General features: G+C 40.1%; 4 protein-coding genes across 4 annotated transcripts; 2 read left to right on the forward strand and 2 right to left on the reverse strand.

The window, feature by feature from the left end:
- Positions 1-403: 403 nt before the first annotated feature.
- Positions 404-5,198, forward strand: scarf1 (scavenger receptor class F, member 1). Its single transcript, XM_055147928.1, has 11 exons — positions 404-504; positions 623-684; positions 759-860; positions 997-1,537; positions 1,598-1,816; positions 2,247-2,375; positions 2,445-2,551; positions 2,628-2,739; positions 2,821-2,945; positions 3,200-3,337; positions 3,616-5,198. The coding sequence occupies exons 1-11, from the start codon at positions 404-406 to the stop codon at positions 4,704-4,706; spliced, it is 2,727 nt and encodes a 908-aa protein (XP_055003903.1). The 3' UTR covers positions 4,707-5,198.
- Positions 5,199-5,264: 66 nt separating this feature from the next.
- On the reverse strand, positions 5,265-9,535 carry vtna (vitronectin a). Its single transcript, XM_020918043.2, has 9 exons — positions 9,398-9,535; positions 8,972-9,039; positions 8,458-8,577; positions 7,804-8,172; positions 7,504-7,643; positions 7,278-7,434; positions 6,989-7,141; positions 6,435-6,914; positions 5,265-5,920 (listed from the first exon to the last, which is right to left on the reverse strand). Exons 2-9 carry the CDS (start codon positions 9,030-9,032, stop codon positions 5,802-5,804), a joined length of 1,599 nt encoding a protein of 532 aa, XP_020773702.1. The 5' UTR covers positions 9,033-9,039; positions 9,398-9,535; the 3' UTR covers positions 5,265-5,801.
- A 345-nt stretch (positions 9,536-9,880) lies between these two features.
- sarm1 (sterile alpha and TIR motif containing 1) lies at positions 9,881-13,373 on the forward strand. Its single transcript, XM_020918065.2, has 8 exons — positions 9,881-10,332; positions 10,426-11,044; positions 11,115-11,327; positions 11,410-11,501; positions 11,569-11,895; positions 11,965-12,154; positions 12,233-12,354; positions 12,610-13,373. Exons 1-8 carry the CDS (start codon positions 9,881-9,883, stop codon positions 12,719-12,721), a joined length of 2,127 nt encoding a protein of 708 aa, XP_020773724.2. The 3' UTR covers positions 12,722-13,373.
- On the reverse strand, positions 10,756-16,695 carry slc46a1 (solute carrier family 46 member 1). Its single transcript, XM_055166903.1, has 9 exons — positions 16,298-16,695; positions 15,282-15,673; positions 14,565-15,037; positions 14,282-14,365; positions 14,040-14,196; positions 13,874-13,968; positions 13,716-13,756; positions 12,597-12,705; positions 10,756-10,787 (listed from the first exon to the last, which is right to left on the reverse strand). Exons 1-6 carry the CDS (start codon positions 16,592-16,594, stop codon positions 13,920-13,922), a joined length of 1,452 nt encoding a protein of 483 aa, XP_055022878.1. The 5' UTR covers positions 16,595-16,695; the 3' UTR covers positions 10,756-10,787; positions 12,597-12,705; positions 13,716-13,756; positions 13,874-13,919.
- Between the last annotated feature and the right edge of the window lie 339 nt (positions 16,696-17,034).

Below are 17,034 nucleotides of genomic sequence, written 5' to 3' on the forward strand. Positions count from 1 at the left end.
GAATGAATAATGCTGAATAATGTTGTGTAAAGCGTCTTTGGGGACAGAAAATGTCTGTGAAAGTGCTATATAAATAAAGACTTACTTAATCTTTTTAAATTTTCATCTTCATTATACTCTATGAAGTTTATTCACCTGATGAGGTCACAGGTAAGCTTTTAGTTTTTACACATAAATGAGCAAAGACCAATAGTGTTTGGCCATCTTTAAAAAGCTGTGCATCTAACTGAATAGCAGGAAGTGGGCCCTGACTTCCCGAGGAAATGAGAAACCTCGACCCCTTGGACAACTCACGGGAGAGAGAGGGGCAGAAAGGCAGGGATAGGTGGAGGGTGAACAGAACAACGCTGCTCTCCAAAGTTTGGAACTAACGAAAAGGAACAAGAAACCAACATTTGTGGAAATGAAGCTGCTCTTTCAAAGTCTCGCCACTGCCCTTTGCTGTTTGCTGTCTTTATGTGCCAACCTGGATCCTGGTGGGAAAAACGTCTGTCACAATCCTAGGTATGATAAATTATGTGAACTTTAATTGTTTTGTAAGCCGATTGTAGACAGGTATTTTATTTATATTTTCACATATCAAACCAAATATATGCCAATGAGATTGTTATTATATGTGTAGGGACCCCTCCACCTTGGTCTGTTGTACTGGATGGAAACAAGTAGGAGAAGAGTGCACTAAACGTAATGTTAACTGTATTGTACCAAGTTATTAGAGGTGTTTCAGTTTGACACTCATTGCTGTCTCCGACATACAGCTGTGTGCGAGGGGGAGCAGGCCTGCCTGAAGGATGAGCTCTGTGTGTATCCTGGAGTCTGCCGCTGTCCACCTGGCTTCTATGGAGCTCACTGTAAAACACGTCAGTATCAACATCCTGTTTGTGTCACTATTATACACAGTCTACTGTTTCTGGTTATTGTTACAGACCTTATTTAAATCCAGCATGTCATGTAATAATAATAATGTATAATCCATTCAACTTTTGGTGTTTGCAGGTTGTCCTGGAGAGTTCTGGGCATCAGACTGTCGACAGGTGTGTCCTTGTTATCCAAATGGCCGTTGCCACGCTGTTACCGGAGAGTGTACCTGTAACGTAAACCGATGGGGCCCTCTGTGCCAGCATAGCTGCAAATGTGCCCGACATGGCCACTGTGACAAAACCCACGGTAACTGCAGCTGTGATGATGGCTGGTGGTCCTCCACATGTGCCAAGCCATGCCAGTGTGTGAGCGGGAACTCTGTGCGTCCCAGCTGTGAGCAATCCACTGGGCGCTGCCAGTGCCACAGGGGCTTCTGGGGCCTAAAGTGTGCCCTGGTGTGTAACTGCTACATGTCACCCTGTAGTCAGCGCACTGGTGAGTGCGAGTGCAAGGAGGGCTGGTGGGGGCCCAACTGTGACCGCCGCTGTAACTGTGACATCACTCACAGCAAGTGTGATCCCTCCAGTGGCCACTGTCTGTGCCATCCAGGGTACAAGGGAGACTACTGCAACCTGCAGTGTGAATTGGGCACCTACGGCAGTGGCTGTAGAATGAGGTGTGTATGTACTGAGTAATTAAATAAGTCTATTCCTAAGCCAATCTTTTGCGTTCTCAGGTGTGGCCACTGTAAAGACAACCAATACTGCTCCACTACTGATGGTGCCTGTGCAGCCTGTGCACCGGGATGGAACGGCACACGTTGTGACAGCCCATGTCCATCAGGTTTTTATGGTGATGGCTGTAAGTTGACATGCGCACGCTGCAGGAAGAACGAACCTTGTGACCCACAAACGGGCTACTGCTGGAGGTGTGACACTGGGTGGATTGGGCCCAGGTACATGGACTAAATTGTGTTTTAAGAAATAATGTCAGTCAATATGTATTCTGTATATATATATATTATATACATATAGACATATATACATACATGTGTATGTATATTATATATGTGTGTGTGTGTGTGTGTATATATGTGTATATATATATATATATATATATATATATATATATATATATATATATATATGTGTGTGTGTATATATATATATATATGTGTATATATATATATATATATATATATATATATATATATATATATATATATATATATATATATATATATATATATATATATATATATATATGAAATGTATTTTAGAAGAAAATAGGGTCAGGACTTTCTAATCCTAACTCTTTACCATAATATCATATGACTTATCACATAGTAACAAGTAATGTTAAATAAAAGTACATTGTTTTCACAGATGTCAAAAACCATGTACCAATGGGACATATGGTGATGCTTGTGCCTTTCAATGTAACCCCTGTCTTAATGGGAGTTGCCATCAAGTCACTGGAAAATGCATTTGTGAACCAGGCTTTCACGGTGAGAGGTGAGTTGACTTCAGCATCCTAAATGGAAATCTTTTTCATATCAGTTAATTGTGTCCTACACGTTTCAGTTGTAACATGACCTGTCCTACTTTGCATTTTGGGCCAAACTGCTCCTCTGTGTGTGAATGTGGGGAGGGACTTGGCTGCAACCCCATCAGTGGAGCTTGCCCCAACAGTACATTCTTCTGTCTCATCTATTGTATATCTAATACATGTATGTATGCAGCCTCCTTTTAATGCATGTTTTTCAGGTTCACAAGGCGCTGTGATCGCAGGTGTACTGGTACCTCTCTTTATATTGCTTCTTCTTGTGGTCCTTTGTTGTGTGTGTTGTGGGGGAGCTCCAGTAGATAGCAAAGACAGGTCAGTCTCAAGTCTGTCAGGTCTGTTATTATGGGCACATTATTATGGATACAGCTTCACTTAGACTTCTACTTGTTGCAGGGCACTTGTTGCTGAGGGTGGGCTGTTGGTGCGTATTAAGTATCATGTCTACAGCGTACTAGCCAACATTGGTGCTGCTTTGCCTTGTGTCTCTGATTGGTCCAATGGTCTCCCCCGAGTCACTGGTAAGCTCAACACTCCCTAACCCTAACACACCCTTAGTACTGTTATTTAAAATTCTAACTCTAATTTTAATGATATATAATTCAAATATGGGTACAATGTAAAAAATACAAATATAATTACTTTCTACCTATAGTAAATCTACAAAGCAAAGATAATTATATTTTTACATTTAATTTGGAAATAATCTTTGATTAATGACTATAATATATATTTTAAATAGAAGTGCTACAAATCTAACACATGTTTTGCACAGTGTCACATCATGATCCAGAGCTGACGTTTAATCACAGCTTCATTGAGCCCCCTTCTTGTGGCTGGGCAACAGAGGGCTCCTCCTTTGAGAGTGATGAGGAGGAGGCAGAAGCTCTGTATTGTGTCCCCCCAAGAGAAGGTAACACACTGCTTTATGGGGTATTTATAGATGGGACAAAAATATAACCCACTGTTTCCCTTAAAAACATAGCCAAGCAGTATAATTTATATAATAGTATAAGAGGTACTATAGGTACTCTTCTACTAAGACATCACTAAGACACAAATCTTTCATGATTTGAACTTTCTAGCTGATAAATGAAACTTATTATAGCAAACTTGTTGTATGATACCACTACTTTGGGGGTGGGGTTATGTTTTGTGTGATTTTACATTTATATTCTTATTTTGTTTCAGACATCCCAGCAGTGGCAGGAGGTGAGTTTCAGGAGATGAGCTCAAAATGCAACATGTTCTTGGACCCCTCAGGCTTCAGCAGTGAGGACATTAATTCACCTTTTAACATCCCGCGAACATCCAGTCTTGCCAAGGCCAAGCGCCCTTCTGTGTCCTTTGCAGAGGGCACACGATTCACCCCTAAAGAGAGACGTGGCTCTGGTCAGGAGGTTGCCACACCCTCTGGACATCCACGCAATAAAGCCAAATCCAGCTGGGGTGTTTTGATGGTCTCAGCCTTACAAAGCCAAGCTGCAAAAAGTGTAGACGAGAACAGAGGTGAGGGCAGTAGCTTGGAAGAAAAGGTTAATGATCAGGAGATAGACATGGAAGGGAAGAATGAAGAATTAGAGAAAAGCCAAAGCCCTCCATCAGGTGGCATTGTTCCGGACAACAGAGCAGGAAAAGGCAGGGCCACATTCCACACAAATGCTCATAAAAGGTGTCATGCCACTGCATCTGATAGTCAGGTGACTGTCTCCAATAAAGTGACCACAGTGTACGTGACAGTAGGTAAAGCAGGGCGACCTGGGTCAAAGGCTGAATCCAGTTTTGAGGGTCCAGTCCAGTCTATGTTGAGACGACTTGGAAGTTTGCAGCGACAGAAAGACCAAGATTCAGACAGAGGCAAATCTAAAGGAGCTGAGGGCATCACTAAACCCCCTCGAAGGAAGCTGGGTGCTCGGGTAAATCTATGGGAGCAAGGGGAGCACCCTGTAGCGGACACTAGCATCTGTAAACCAATCAGAAGAAAGCATGCTCAAAACAACCCTATAGAAACTGCAACAGGTGATCAGACTACTTCAGCAGACACTCCAAAGAGACCCTTGTCATTCATATTAAACAGTGTGCCAGAGGTGGCTCCAGTCCACCAAGGAGGAGAGGAGGAGGGGAGAGGTGTGGAAGAATCAAGTCAGGGTCCAAGTGAAAGCAACTATCTGACCGTGGGCCCAACAGGCCATGCACAAAGTGAGGTGATCGTAAATGACAGGGCAGTTGGTAGAGATGGTGAAGAGCCCTGCTATGAAAATGTTATGGTAAAACAATTATGACTTTGTAGGCTTTGGTCCAGTATAACTGTGATAGTTTGTATTCGCCTCAAATCAATACCGTAAAACATATTTATAATATTTTGTACAATATATTCTGCAACTTTTTTTAACACATTATTTATGCTTTATTTTTATATAGAAAAAATATAAAGGTATTTTTTATGTGATTGTAGACTTGTTTGGTGACATCAATACGAGGGTATAACCAACCACCTAAATGCACTAAGATCATAAATGAAATATCAATAAAATATATAATAAAATAATTTTTCACACCAAGCCATCTCAAACTTGTCTTGCCATGTAATATCAACTGAGTAGGTTTAAAACTCTGTGCCAGTGACTTGAATATCTTGGTTAAATTAAAGTTTAATTTTAATAACTAAGGCCAACTACTGTGAAACATATACAATTATTCTTTGTTATTTTTTCCATTTAAAAGTCTATTTGGCTTACAACATCATTGTGAATTGGCTTGCAACAGTTGTGAAACAGTCAACAAAATGTAATTCAGTATGTGTAGGTTTTTGTTTGTTAAATAAAATATATTGACAAACATTTTTATAAAATTGCATTTTATTTACTATCACATGTATAACTTGTTTCATGTACATATGCAAAAACAGATTTATTTATGTTCATGTAATCCCTCAGCTGCCCAGGTAGGAGCCACAGCAAAGCAAAAATTAAATTCTGTCAACTGGACAAAAGTTTTTTTTTGTCCAGTTGACAGAAGTGAATTTCTCCTTTGCTAAAGATTTCCTAATGGCTTACTTGGTGTCATTGCACTTTGACCTGTGCTATCACATAATGGGAAAAACATGACTGCAATGAACTTTAGTTTGACTAATCTAGGCTAGAGTATACTAGTGTACACATCAAAACATGTCATGATGTGTTAAAGAGTAAGAGTTATGTTATTGATAAATATATGTAATTAATTAAAAAATACACAATAGGCAAATCAAGGTAGTGAACTTACACTCAACAACTAGAGTAGCAGTATTTCACCATTTACTGATCTCCAATATTGCAAAAGCATGTAGAAACTCTTTAAATACAATTTAATTTTACACTACAGTACTTTATTCACAATTACTTCTCTGCCCCAGTGGTGTCTGAACAGCCGAGCCAGTACTTGGCAATAGATCTGGGGTATGGAGGCATGGCTGGATCAACTCTCTTACTCCTGAGGTCCACCCTGTAGTATTTCTCTAGAGGCACAAAGACAAAAACATTTAAGTGGAAACAACAGGAAGCATGAGAAAAGTGTCTCTAATTCACAACGATATGGTCTTTATTATGGGTTCATGTGAAATGCATCTTAAGAAGTTTTATGAAATTACTGGCTTCCTGTAAACTCACCTTAAAAAATCTCTTTTCAACAATGAATAGCTTGTTGTCTTCAACTAAGAACATCACTTTAATTTCATGATAATGACTACATAATGTCTGGGGGTGGTTAACAATTTTGTCATCTTAATTGGTTAAAGGAATACATTCTTTTTAAATCAATTGCTATTACACAGTTATGTTTATAATTTGTTAAAATATTGATCATGGATATGTTTGTTATCCTTTATTATATGCTTAAATAATATATACCTACTTAGTCCTGATTTAATCCTAGTAGTTTAATCAATTAACAGAGAAAATCACTTATCTCATAGCTGGAAGTTTGCATAATATATTTTTCAGATGCATAGTGAGTAAGAGAAAAATTCAAACCTCCTTTAAAGAAGTAGACTGTCTGAATTGGCTGGGTCCTCTGGAGAGGATCCCAGAGCCTGCTGTTTCCCCTGCTGTTTCTGGAGTCATAGTTTCCTCTGTTGTTCGAATTGTATCTGTCCCAGCGCCGGTCCTGGTCCCAATCTTGGTCCCATCCTCTGGTCCAGTCTCTCCCAAGCCTCTCCTCCATCTCCATCCTTCTCTCTGCTAACCTCATCCCCAGCTCCATGCCCCTTTGTGCGAAGTCTTGGCCCATGTTCATGCCTCTTTCAGCCATGGTGTCCCAGTAAGGTGAGCGGTTTTGCCTGCGACGACCCCACTGCTGACTATATTGGTTCCACTGTTGGCGGTCATCATTTCTGCCCGGAAAAAACCTCAAGGGCGAAACATAAATTCTGCCTGCCATTGCTGCATCCACCGGGGACTTGAGGCCTTTCCAGTCTTTGTCAATGAAGTGATGGTGGTCATGGTGCTGGGGTACTTAGGGAAAATAATTACAATTTAACCAAAGACCTAACTAAGCTTAAAATGTGTAAAGTTTATAAAGGACTTACAATCAGAAAAGAGCTCACTGAAGAACTGCTCATAGTTTCCGTAGTAGACATCTGTGTAACGTCTAAACATTGTAGCTGGTGATCTCTCAGACATGCCGATACACTCTTGATGGGACGGCTGATGCACAAATTCATAGACGTAATACTGGTCTCCTGTAAAGCATGTAAAACGAATACATTGGTAACCAGTTACATATTTTATTATTACGCATTCAAGGAACACTTTGCTATTTTTACTTAACTGCACCTTGGCCTGTTACCACTTGTGGTCAGATTTTGATGCACAAACCTTTAAAAAAGAAGACTTTCTCTTTTCCGTTGTGCCCTGGAGCAGGTAGTGCAAATGCGGCATCGACATAGTCAGGAATCTTGTCAAATCCTACACTGATGTCCCTGGGGTAGTCCTCATCCAGAACCCCATTGTCAAACCTCCAATACTTATTACCCTTTTAAAACACAGTTTATTTGACATTATAATACAGTTTAAATATGAAAACAAATCAAGCAGTCATTACCTTGAAAATGTAGGTTTTTCCCTGGCAGTTCATTCTTGTAAAGGCAGCATCAATTGGCCCGCTGATGCCCCATACATCCTTTATGAGTTTTGGATAACCAGGAAGCACTGACTTCTGGTCCAGTACAAAAAAATACTCCCCTGTAAAAATAATACATAATATAGGGGGATGTTGCTATGGCTGCTTGATTACTCTTGACATCTTGGTATCATTACGATTACATTCTGGGAATATAAATTAACTGTGAAAACTCTTTAGTCAATTTTTAAAAAAATTTTTGTCATCCAAAAGTCACCTTACCTCTGAATGCATAAATGGAACCATTCTTGACTTGCATGAAAGAGTCAAATGGTCGCTCACTGCACACCTCTGCATCTGGGTCTGGGGGTGCAGTGGTGGGGGGTTTAGTGGTGGGTGAGGCAGTGGTGGACTCTGCATTTGTGCCATTCACAGTAGTCTCTGTGTCTATGGACTCTTTTTGTGGTTTATTCATCTCTATTGTGCTCTCATGTGTGTGTCTGGAGTTGAAGTCCACAATAGTGGGCTGTGTAGGTCTTTCTTGGGGACTGGTGGTAGTAGAGCCATGGTCACGAGCTGATAGGCGTTGGGCAGGAGTGGTACTGTCAAACAGCTCATCATCTTCTGCAAAAACAAATGTGTCTCCTCGTGCTGAAAAGAAATGGAAAGCAGCTTGTATGACTACAGGGAAAATATAAACAAGTGCAATGTCCTTTAATAGAAGAACTCCTAATAAGTCTATTCTGATAAAGGCAATTTTGTGTTTCAGCTAACTAAAATCAAAAATTGTACTAATGTTAGTTTTATTCCATAGGTAAAAAATACTTAGGAATACACGTGTTCTAATCAACATATCAATATAAAAAAAAATGCCCTGTTTGCTCACTTTAGTCAGTTTCAAATGTTAGTGGAGAATATTGTAAAGATGTTTCTTACTCATCATTCCACAAATAGATTCATAGTCAAAGCAGCAGCTTTTGTAGTACTTGCACATGGAGTCACACTGGCATTTCTTTGTAGAATCAAAGCCATTTTCACAACGATCCATACATGACTCTAAAAGACAGTTCATTTGAGTAAATAGTAAATAGCAGTAAGAAATAGTCTTGAAACAGTACATCATTTAACATGCATCATAAAATCTGCCGTAACCATTAATGCAGTAAGAGCTGCAGTGCGTTGATACTTTTGAACTAGAAGTCGGCTATAAGTGGAATTAGTAGTTATTTGAGCATACTAGTTATTAACAATATAAAATATAGTATTATTAGTAGAGATAGTAGTTACAACATGGTTAATATTAATCAACATTTACTTTTTGTTTAATCTTTTTTGTTGTAAATTTGAATGCATACTTTGAGTAGAATTTTTTTTTACATTTGAGTTGAAAGTCTATAACTAGAAACATACAAATTAAGTTGATCTTCCATATAATTTATTTCAAACTTACCCTCAGAAGCTGATGTAAAAGCCAGCAGAGGCAGCAGCAGTAGCAGGGCCCTCAGCCTCATGTTGAGTCTGTTGTGTGGAGGACAGAATGCGAGTAATCATGAACTGCGCGCTCCCAATCATTGGAAACATGTGTCACTCACCCTGACCACTTGTTTGCCTAAATCACATTTCCTAAGCTCTTTCTGCCACACTAAACAAACTGACCCAAAAAGACAAATCAATAAGAATACTGGCTTCAAAGTAGTTAGGCTACTTTCAGAATTCTTAGAAAATAGCAGTATAAAGATCTAGTTAACCTATTTTGCTTCTGTATTATTTTTACAACACATGGTATAGCCAGTTATAATATGCTTGAGGTAAATTGACAATAAAATCGTATAAGAATTGCAATCTCTCCACCAGGGGGCTCCTGTTGTTTACATGCCTGTTTGGTGTGTGCAGTGCGCATGCTCCGTGCTTGAGTTGCTGATGATGCACAGGTCAGGGGAGGGGTACGGGTCTGCTTTTCTTGTCCATCCCTCCATCACCGGCCGGTGGATTCCATTGCTGATGTGCATCATCAGCTCAGACTCTGGACTGTTCAGGTAGGCCGCGGTGATCATATCAAAGGTCCAGCTACGAGGGCCATTTGAAATGAACAAGAATAAGGTGTTTTTGTGACAGACCTTGAGAATTACCTCGAAGACAAAGACAAGAACATTTTATTTAATTGCCTGAGAGAGTGTAGGCTATGCAAGCCCTTATCTGTTTACATTTGGTGAAGCTAAACTACTACTGATGGAGATAGGAGTAATGGTGTTTGCTGAAAGCTGTCACCTGTGATCAACATCAGAGGCCTTGAACGCATCTCTCCGCGCGGCGCAGAAGATTAACAGGCCCCTCACCACAGACTTGTGTCTTCCGGTAAATGATATTGTCTCTGACACTTTTCCTGTGGAGGATCTACCGACATTTATTCATAATGTTCAGTTCAGAGAGACTTACTGTGCCGGATTATGTGAGTCGATTGCATGGCAAGAAGAATGATCCTCGAGCAGTTTCTCCGGGCATCAATGCAGACGTCCAAGCGGTATTAGACAGCACTCTGCCCAACCTGCGATGCGCCATCAGAAGACTTAAGACGTCCAAGGACACCGGTGATTCTGATGAAACCCGCAGGGCTATTGCAGAGATCTATCAGCTGGTGGAGGAGGCATGGGTCCTGCCCGCTACGGGCCGCCAGGTGGCTGAGGAGATCTGCAACAGGATCCGATTGGATGGGGGTCTGGAACTACTGCTTCAGCTGCAGCAAACCCCGGCTGTGGACATTACGTATGAGTCTGCCAAACTCCTGGAGCAGATCCTGATCTCAGAAAACAGGTAGTTTAACCCTCATTGCACTCCACTAATAACATTTATAAGTGATTATGTCTCATCATGTTTTTACCACACGTTTTCTGTCTTGATTTGCAGAGATTATGTTGCAAGGCTTGGACTGGGAGTAATTCTCAACTTGACCAAACAGCAGGAGGATGCCCAGCTGGCCCGCAGTGTTTCTGGGATCCTGGAGCACATGTTTAAACACACAGAGGAGACATCGGTCCACCTCATCTCAAACGGAGCTCTGGATGCCCTTCTGTACTGGTGCAGGGGCACAGACCCCACGGTATTACGACACTGTGCTGTGGCTCTGGCAAACTGTGCCATGTATGGAGGCCATCGCTGCCAGCGGCTGATGATCGAAAAGCAGGCAGCTGAGTGGCTTTTCCCACTGGCCTTTTCGAAAGAAGATGAACTTATCCGCTTCCATGCTTGTCTAGCTGTAGCAGTGCTGGCTGCAAATAAAGAAATTGAGAAAGAAGTGGTCAAATCTGGCACTCTGGAGTTAGTAGAGCCGTTTATTGCATCTTTAGATCCAGATGATTTTGCCCGTAGTTTACAGGACAGTGCTGACTCCATGCAGGGAAGGACAGCTTCCGATTTGCAGCACTTACTGCCATTGTTGGATGGTACAAGAGTGGAGGGAAAGTGTATTGCAGCCTTCTATCTGTGTGTGGAGAGCAGCATTAAGTCCAGACAGCGTAACACGCGGGTACAAGTCTTTTCCTTACTCTATACTAAAACGTTTACACTTTTTTAAACCAACATTATTTGTTTTACAGATATTTCAAGAAATTGGAGCAGTACAAAGCCTTAAAAGAATTGTTATGTACTCTAGTAATGGTACAGCTTGCACCCTTGCCAAGCGTGCATTATCTATGATGGGAGAGGAAGTCCCAAAACGCATTCTTTCATGTGTGCCCAACTGGAAAACATGTGAAGTTCAAACGTGGCTTCAGCAAATAGGCTTTAGTGCCTACTGTGATCGTTTCCAGGTGTTTAAAACATTGTCCCAATGTGTCCCTGTTCATTACAAACATGCTTGTTACCTACTAATGTCTAAATGTCATACTGTAGGAGCTGCAGGTTGATGGTGACTTACTGCTGACCATAACAGACAAGGATTTGAGCCATGATCTGGGCATGACTGCAGGCCTCACCCGCAAGAGGTCAGTAACACAAGGTTTAAATCTTAGAGTTTCAACAAACAAATAAAAAATATTGCCTTTCTTTTAGATTTCTGAGGGATCTTCATGTGTTAAAAATGTATGCAAACTACTCCACTTGTGATCCAAACAATATGGCTGACTGGCTTGCAGTGGTAGACCCACGTTTCAGGCAGTATACTTATGGTTTAGTGCAGTCTGGAGTGGACCGTGCCACTGTCCAGAGTCTGACTGACCAGCAACTGGAGAAGGACTGCTGCATATACAATGGGGTGCACAGAGCCAAGATCTTAACAGCGAGCCACAAGCCTCTAAAATCTTCTCACACTGATGCCCAGCCTGCAGGTCCTGATGTGTTCATTAGCTACCGGAGGACTACTGGCTCCCAGCTTGCCAGGTAGAACTGCAAATGTGCAATAATGTGTACAACTACAAGTACTAATAATTCTTTCTACTTTTTAATTAGTCTTCTGAAAGTGCATCTTCAAGTCAGAGGATATAGTGTATTCATAGATGTGGAGAAGCTTGAGGCTGGCAAATTTGAAGATAAACTTATCCAGAGTGTACAGCGTGCACGCAACTTTATACTTGTGCTCTCTGCAAATGCACTAGATAAGTGCATGGGGGACACAGCCATGAAGGACTGGGTGCACAAGGTCAGAACATATATCAGTTTAGACCATCAGATTTAAACTTTAACTGACTGAATATTGTTGTTTTCTTATGCTTTGCAGGAAATTTCCACTGCTTTGAGTTGCAATAAGAATATTGTTCCTGTCACTGATAATTTCCAGTGGCCAGAACCAGCATCTTTGCCTGAGGACATGAGATCCATCCTGAATTACAATGGCATCAAGTAAGTTACTGTGCCTTTAAACGTACTACAGTAAATTAAGTTAGACTCTATTAATATTGTAAACCAAGTGTACATTTGATTTGTGAAGACTGATTTTTAATTTGATTAAAACAGCCCACACAGAACTAGTATTATAGTTAATGTGTCAGTGCTATGTCATAATAGTAATTATCTGTTACTGTTGGTTACTTTCTTTATTTACTTAAACATCTGATAAAATAATATTTCAATATAAAATGTACCTGTTCCCTACAGATGGTCCCATGAATATCAGGAAGCTACAATTGAGAAGATACTTCGCTTCCTCAAAGGAAACCAAGACCACGCTGATGGCCCAGATTGTGGCAAATCCTTAAAGAAAAAATGAGGGACCGAGTGTTATTTAAACCATACTATGGATGTGGCTTTGCTTAAAATGCACGCAAATTGGGTATTCTGGATAACTAATGTTTATGAGAATGCCAATATGTATAATTTGAACTTGAACTAATTTGAAATATGTTAGTGCCCTTTTTAGTGCCAGCTTTTCATTTATTTATAATCAGGGATAACTGCCTTGTGTTCTCAGGAAAATTTCTCTGTTTAATTTGCCTCCACCAGCTCATTGCTATGTAGTCTGTAGCACCAATAGCAATTAATTCCTCAGTGCCATTATTAAAATACTGTGTGGCAACTGACCAAAACCGTTTTATAGTTGTGTTGGCTTCCTACTAAAAACTATAGTTAGCCCAATAAAACATGTAAGGAAATTACTATTACTCTGCTTTGGGTATTACTCTGGATTTATGTACAAGAACTATTACTTGTAATTATACTGACCTGTATTGGAAGTGAAAGTGTATTCTTGTTAGCCAAGTATATTTATTGAACATGTTTTGCAAACAACAATATGCACTAATAAACAACACTCTTCAGATAAAATAGCAGCTATCAAGGTGCGGATATAAAAGCGTGTAAAATAATTCAACTATCCAAAGACAATTTCTGGTTGTATTGTAAAATAAATTCAGAATACTGTGCTCCCTTGTTACTGTATTTTATTATAAACACATAAACCACTTCATTTAAAACATTGCTCTAAAAACACTAAAGATCCCTGGGCACTTGTTTACTGATTTCATAACAAAATTCTGAGTTTATTGAGGTTAACTGGTTTAGTAACTCAATATTAAACCACTTAACCTCTAAATGTCCCTTTGAGAAATTTAGTACACATCTAGCAGCTCTAATTCCCTCATTGTGCATCAAGGACCTGACCTCTTCACATATGATGTGTGGCCTGGCACATAGGGACTATCTTGTATTTGTGGTCAAGCAGGGGCTGCTCAGGCGTATTGTTCGGATCAATATCATTTACTCACAAAAGCAGGAGGTGGGCCAACACAGAATGCCCTGACTGCCACTGAGTGAATAAAAAGTGGAATAAATTGTAAGCAAAAAAAAAAAAAGGAAATTTGTGTTAGTTTAAATTGTTGATTTAAAGTCTATAAATAATCAAGAAATAGGTTATCCATATCACATATATCTCGAGGACTGGTCTGCAGATCAACACGTAACCTCATTTATTATGTGTCAGGTTGTTCATGTCTTCTTTGGTCCAGATACTTCAGTGTGCTACATTACAAGAGGACAATTAGAGAATTGGAGACAATGAGATTTTGTCTTGATTAATATGGAAGACTTACCAGATAATACTAAAAGGGATCAGCAGAATGATGGCCCCAAATAAGAATGGAAACCCCTTCATAAAGTGCAAAGTGGCAGGGAAAAGGGAGTTGAAGACACCGCTTCCTACCATAGAACACATGGTTTCCACACAGGCTATAGATGCAAATAGTGCTCCTGGTATGAGGGAAATGCCAGAAATCATATATCATAATATACAAACTGAACATTTAGATTAGTCAGAGAAATTACAGTGACAAACCTTGTTCTAAAGGATCAACCAATTTGGACAGCTTTGACCTAATCACAGGAGTTGTTGTCATAAAAAAGATCAGCAGACCATAGCCTGGTGAAATATAAAAACACAGTCTATGTTAAATTTATTTTTTATATTTATTTTAACTTACATATTCTACTTTAATAATATGTTTACTGGTAACCACCAGTTGTATTATACACACAATACAATACATACAATAAAACAAAACTGTGTTGGCCCTCTTTATAAATGAAAAGTTTAAGTTATTTCCACAAATAATATTCACCTGTGAACATTAGCGGCGTGGTGTTTGCAGCAGAGAAGACCAACAAGCCAGAGATATTCGAGAGCAGCCCCACAAGAGCCACCCAAGAGTCCTCCAGGAAGCGCATCATTATCTTCAGCCCCAGTAGACTGCTCAGGTAGGCCAGATGTAGAGCTGCTGATCCATAGCCAATGAGCTCCGATCCCCAACACAATGGAGAACTCAACTCAAACAAAACATAAAGGTCTCTACAGCCATAGTGAACACCTACCACCACAAAGAAGCAAAATGTATAAAGCCACAGCTTGTATTTGTGAAAACAGTCAGTGCTTTGACTCCCCCCAGTGGAGTACAGCTTCCATAGTGCTTTGTGATGGCTGGTGCTGAAGAGCCTGACAGAGAGGTCTACCGGCACAGATTCACAAACAAACAAGTAACTGTAGAAAGCTGAAGCCAGTCTTGCAGCCAGGACCAGCCAGCATGGGGCAATGTACCTAAAGAAATTATTGGACAAAATAAGTAACACTTTAGTGCAACTCTCACACAATTAGGCATTTGTTTAAACTACTAAACACATTTTTATAAAATGCTGCATATCAAACTTATCCACAATATAATTAATAATGATTTGTTCCCTTTTAACCTCTGTTATGAGGGAACAAAGCATTATTATTAATTTTAACTTTTACATATTTTAACACATTACAAATGATTGGTGTAACCCAAACACTTTCCTACCCTTGTGCTCTCATCCACTGTCCTCCGATAATGCTGGCCAGCATTCCAGAGAGTCCTAAACACGCTTCCAAGATAGCAACTCTGAAGGTGCGGGTTCTTTTGTCACTTATATCCGCTATGTATGCAAAGCTACTGGCCAAGATGCAGTTGAAATCACCAGAAATGCCACTGATCATTCTGCCCAGTAAAAAGTACCCCACATGTAGTCTTGTGTACATAACCACCAGGTAAACCAGTGTCTCTAGAGCCAGTCCCAGGCTTGGGATGATGAGGAGCGGCCTGCGCCCAGCTTTGTCACTCCAGGAGCCCAGGAATGGCACCACCAAAAGGCCCAGCAAAAATCCTCCAAGATTGATGTATAAATTCCAGTGAGCGACTAATGTCTCTACCTCCTAAAAACACATTTAAAGGGGACATATTATGAAAATTCAACTTTTATGAGCTTTCAGCCTTTGTTATAGTGGTGTTCTCTCATTAGCTTAATATCAGTTATATTTTGATGCATTCACGTGTTTGAGTGTAGGGCTAATACTGTATTGTCCTGCATCTGGAGCTTGAATACTCAGAAAATAGCCGCTTTTTAAAAATATGTAAATGAAAAGCCACTTCCTGCCTAAGGAGAAATGTAACTAAGAGGGGAGGGCTTATCAATTCTGGAGAAAGTCACAGGACCATCAACTAGCTTACTAAGCCGTTTTTAGACCAAAGAGTAGTAGTATAGTAGCCTATAGAAGAAAGCATGTAGGCTGTTATTATTTATTTATTATTACATAATTTATTTGCTTATATTTTTTAATTAAGTTATTATGCAATAGTATAACTTGAACTTTTTAGTTAAAGACATTTTCCATTTTTTTGTTATAGCTACTAAGTTCCTATTTTTAGGGTATTTCTGGAGAACAAAATACTGGAGACTCTTCACTTGTGGTCAGACTGTCCACCATAAACTCTACATTAATAACCATAATAAACAGGTTTGTTTTTGAGTATATTCACAAGTTTTAAAGATAGCCCACCTTCTGCAGCGGGTCGACTAGCAGGGAGCTGTTGCACTCTGACTTCTTGGAGTTATTGTAGCCCACGTCCTCGCTTATACGGTCCCACAAATACTGAGTGAACAGCGGCCCTTGCAGAGCTATTGAAAATGTAGAGAGGAAGATCACAGGTTCTACAGTGACAGGCTTCAAACACGAAAACGGAGGCTTTGAGGAGCGCGCAGGTTCCTCTTCGGGATCAGCGCAAATCTCCGAAGTTTCCTGCTCATCGATCTCAGGGACATGGTCGAGAATTGCGACGGTGTCTGGCTCATCCATGGTCAGCGTGACAATTCGCTAGCTAGTCAATTCTTCACCACTAATCTTACTTTGTCACTAGACTGAGTGGTTGTTCCATGTTGGCTGCAGTCTGTTTTGCACTATTAAAGTACTGGGAAGTGACTTTTTAAGTAGAGTGACGCCTACTGGAGACATGGCGACAGAACATCAAAAACAGACCTGGAGTTGTATTTTGTTTCATTCACACATGTTTAACGCACAAACCCTGCATATTTAGGCTGAGTTCTTCTCTCAAACAGAAAACACTTCAATACACCTTGTGAAGTCATGTGATATGCCTACAGGAAGAGGTCCACTGTGTTTTTAAATCCAATACACCTTTACTAGAGATATTTGGACACTTTCAGCCCTAGAATTGCCAGTCTCTACTGAACTAAAAGTAAAGGGTATCCATTAACATGAAAACTACCAGCTGCATG

This window comes from Boleophthalmus pectinirostris, unplaced genomic scaffold, assembly GCF_026225935.1.
Source record: "Boleophthalmus pectinirostris isolate CB_2022bp ecotype Guang Dong unplaced genomic scaffold, ASM2622593v1 HiC_scaffold_9, whole genome shotgun sequence".
Taxonomy (NCBI): Eukaryota; Metazoa; Chordata; class Actinopteri; order Gobiiformes; family Gobiidae; genus Boleophthalmus; species Boleophthalmus pectinirostris.

Excerpts from the sequence above, each read along its gene's own strand:
- scarf1 (XM_055147928.1), top strand. The coding sequence starts at position 404 with ATGAAGCTGCTCTTTCAAAGTCTCGCCACTGCCCTTTGCTGTTTGCTG. Across the intron at positions 2,946-3,199 it reads TGGTCTCCCCCGAGTCACTG|TGTCACATCATGATCCAGAG; the intron begins GTAAGCTCAACA and ends TGTTTTGCACAG. Across the intron at positions 3,338-3,615 it reads TTGTGTCCCCCCAAGAGAAG|ACATCCCAGCAGTGGCAGGA; the intron begins GTAACACACTGC and ends ATTTTGTTTCAG.
- sarm1 (XM_020918065.2), top strand. The coding sequence starts at position 9,881 with ATGATATTGTCTCTGACACTTTTCCTGTGGAGGATCTACCGACATTTA. Across the intron at positions 10,333-10,425 it reads ATCCTGATCTCAGAAAACAG|AGATTATGTTGCAAGGCTTG; the intron begins GTAGTTTAACCC and ends CTTGATTTGCAG. Across the intron at positions 12,355-12,609 it reads CTGAATTACAATGGCATCAA|ATGGTCCCATGAATATCAGG; the intron begins GTAAGTTACTGT and ends TGTTCCCTACAG.
- vtna (XM_020918043.2), bottom strand. The coding sequence starts at position 9,032 with ATGAGGCTGAGGGCCCTGCTACTGCTGCTGCCTCTGCTGGCTTTTACA. Across the intron at positions 7,435-7,503 it reads GAAAAACCTACATTTTCAAG|GGTAATAAGTATTGGAGGTT; the intron begins GTAATGACTGCT and ends GTGTTTTAAAAG. Across the intron at positions 5,921-6,434 it reads AGTCTACTTCTTTAAAGGAG|AGAAATACTACAGGGTGGAC; the intron begins GTTTGAATTTTT and ends TTGTGCCTCTAG.
- slc46a1 (XM_055166903.1), bottom strand. The coding sequence starts at position 16,594 with ATGGATGAGCCAGACACCGTCGCAATTCTCGACCATGTCCCTGAGATC. Across the intron at positions 14,366-14,564 it reads CACGCCGCTAATGTTCACAG|GCTATGGTCTGCTGATCTTT; the intron begins GTGAATATTATT and ends ATATTTCACCAG. Across the intron at positions 13,969-14,039 it reads ATCCCTTTTAGTATTATCTG|CACACTGAAGTATCTGGACC; the intron begins GTAAGTCTTCCA and ends CTTGTAATGTAG.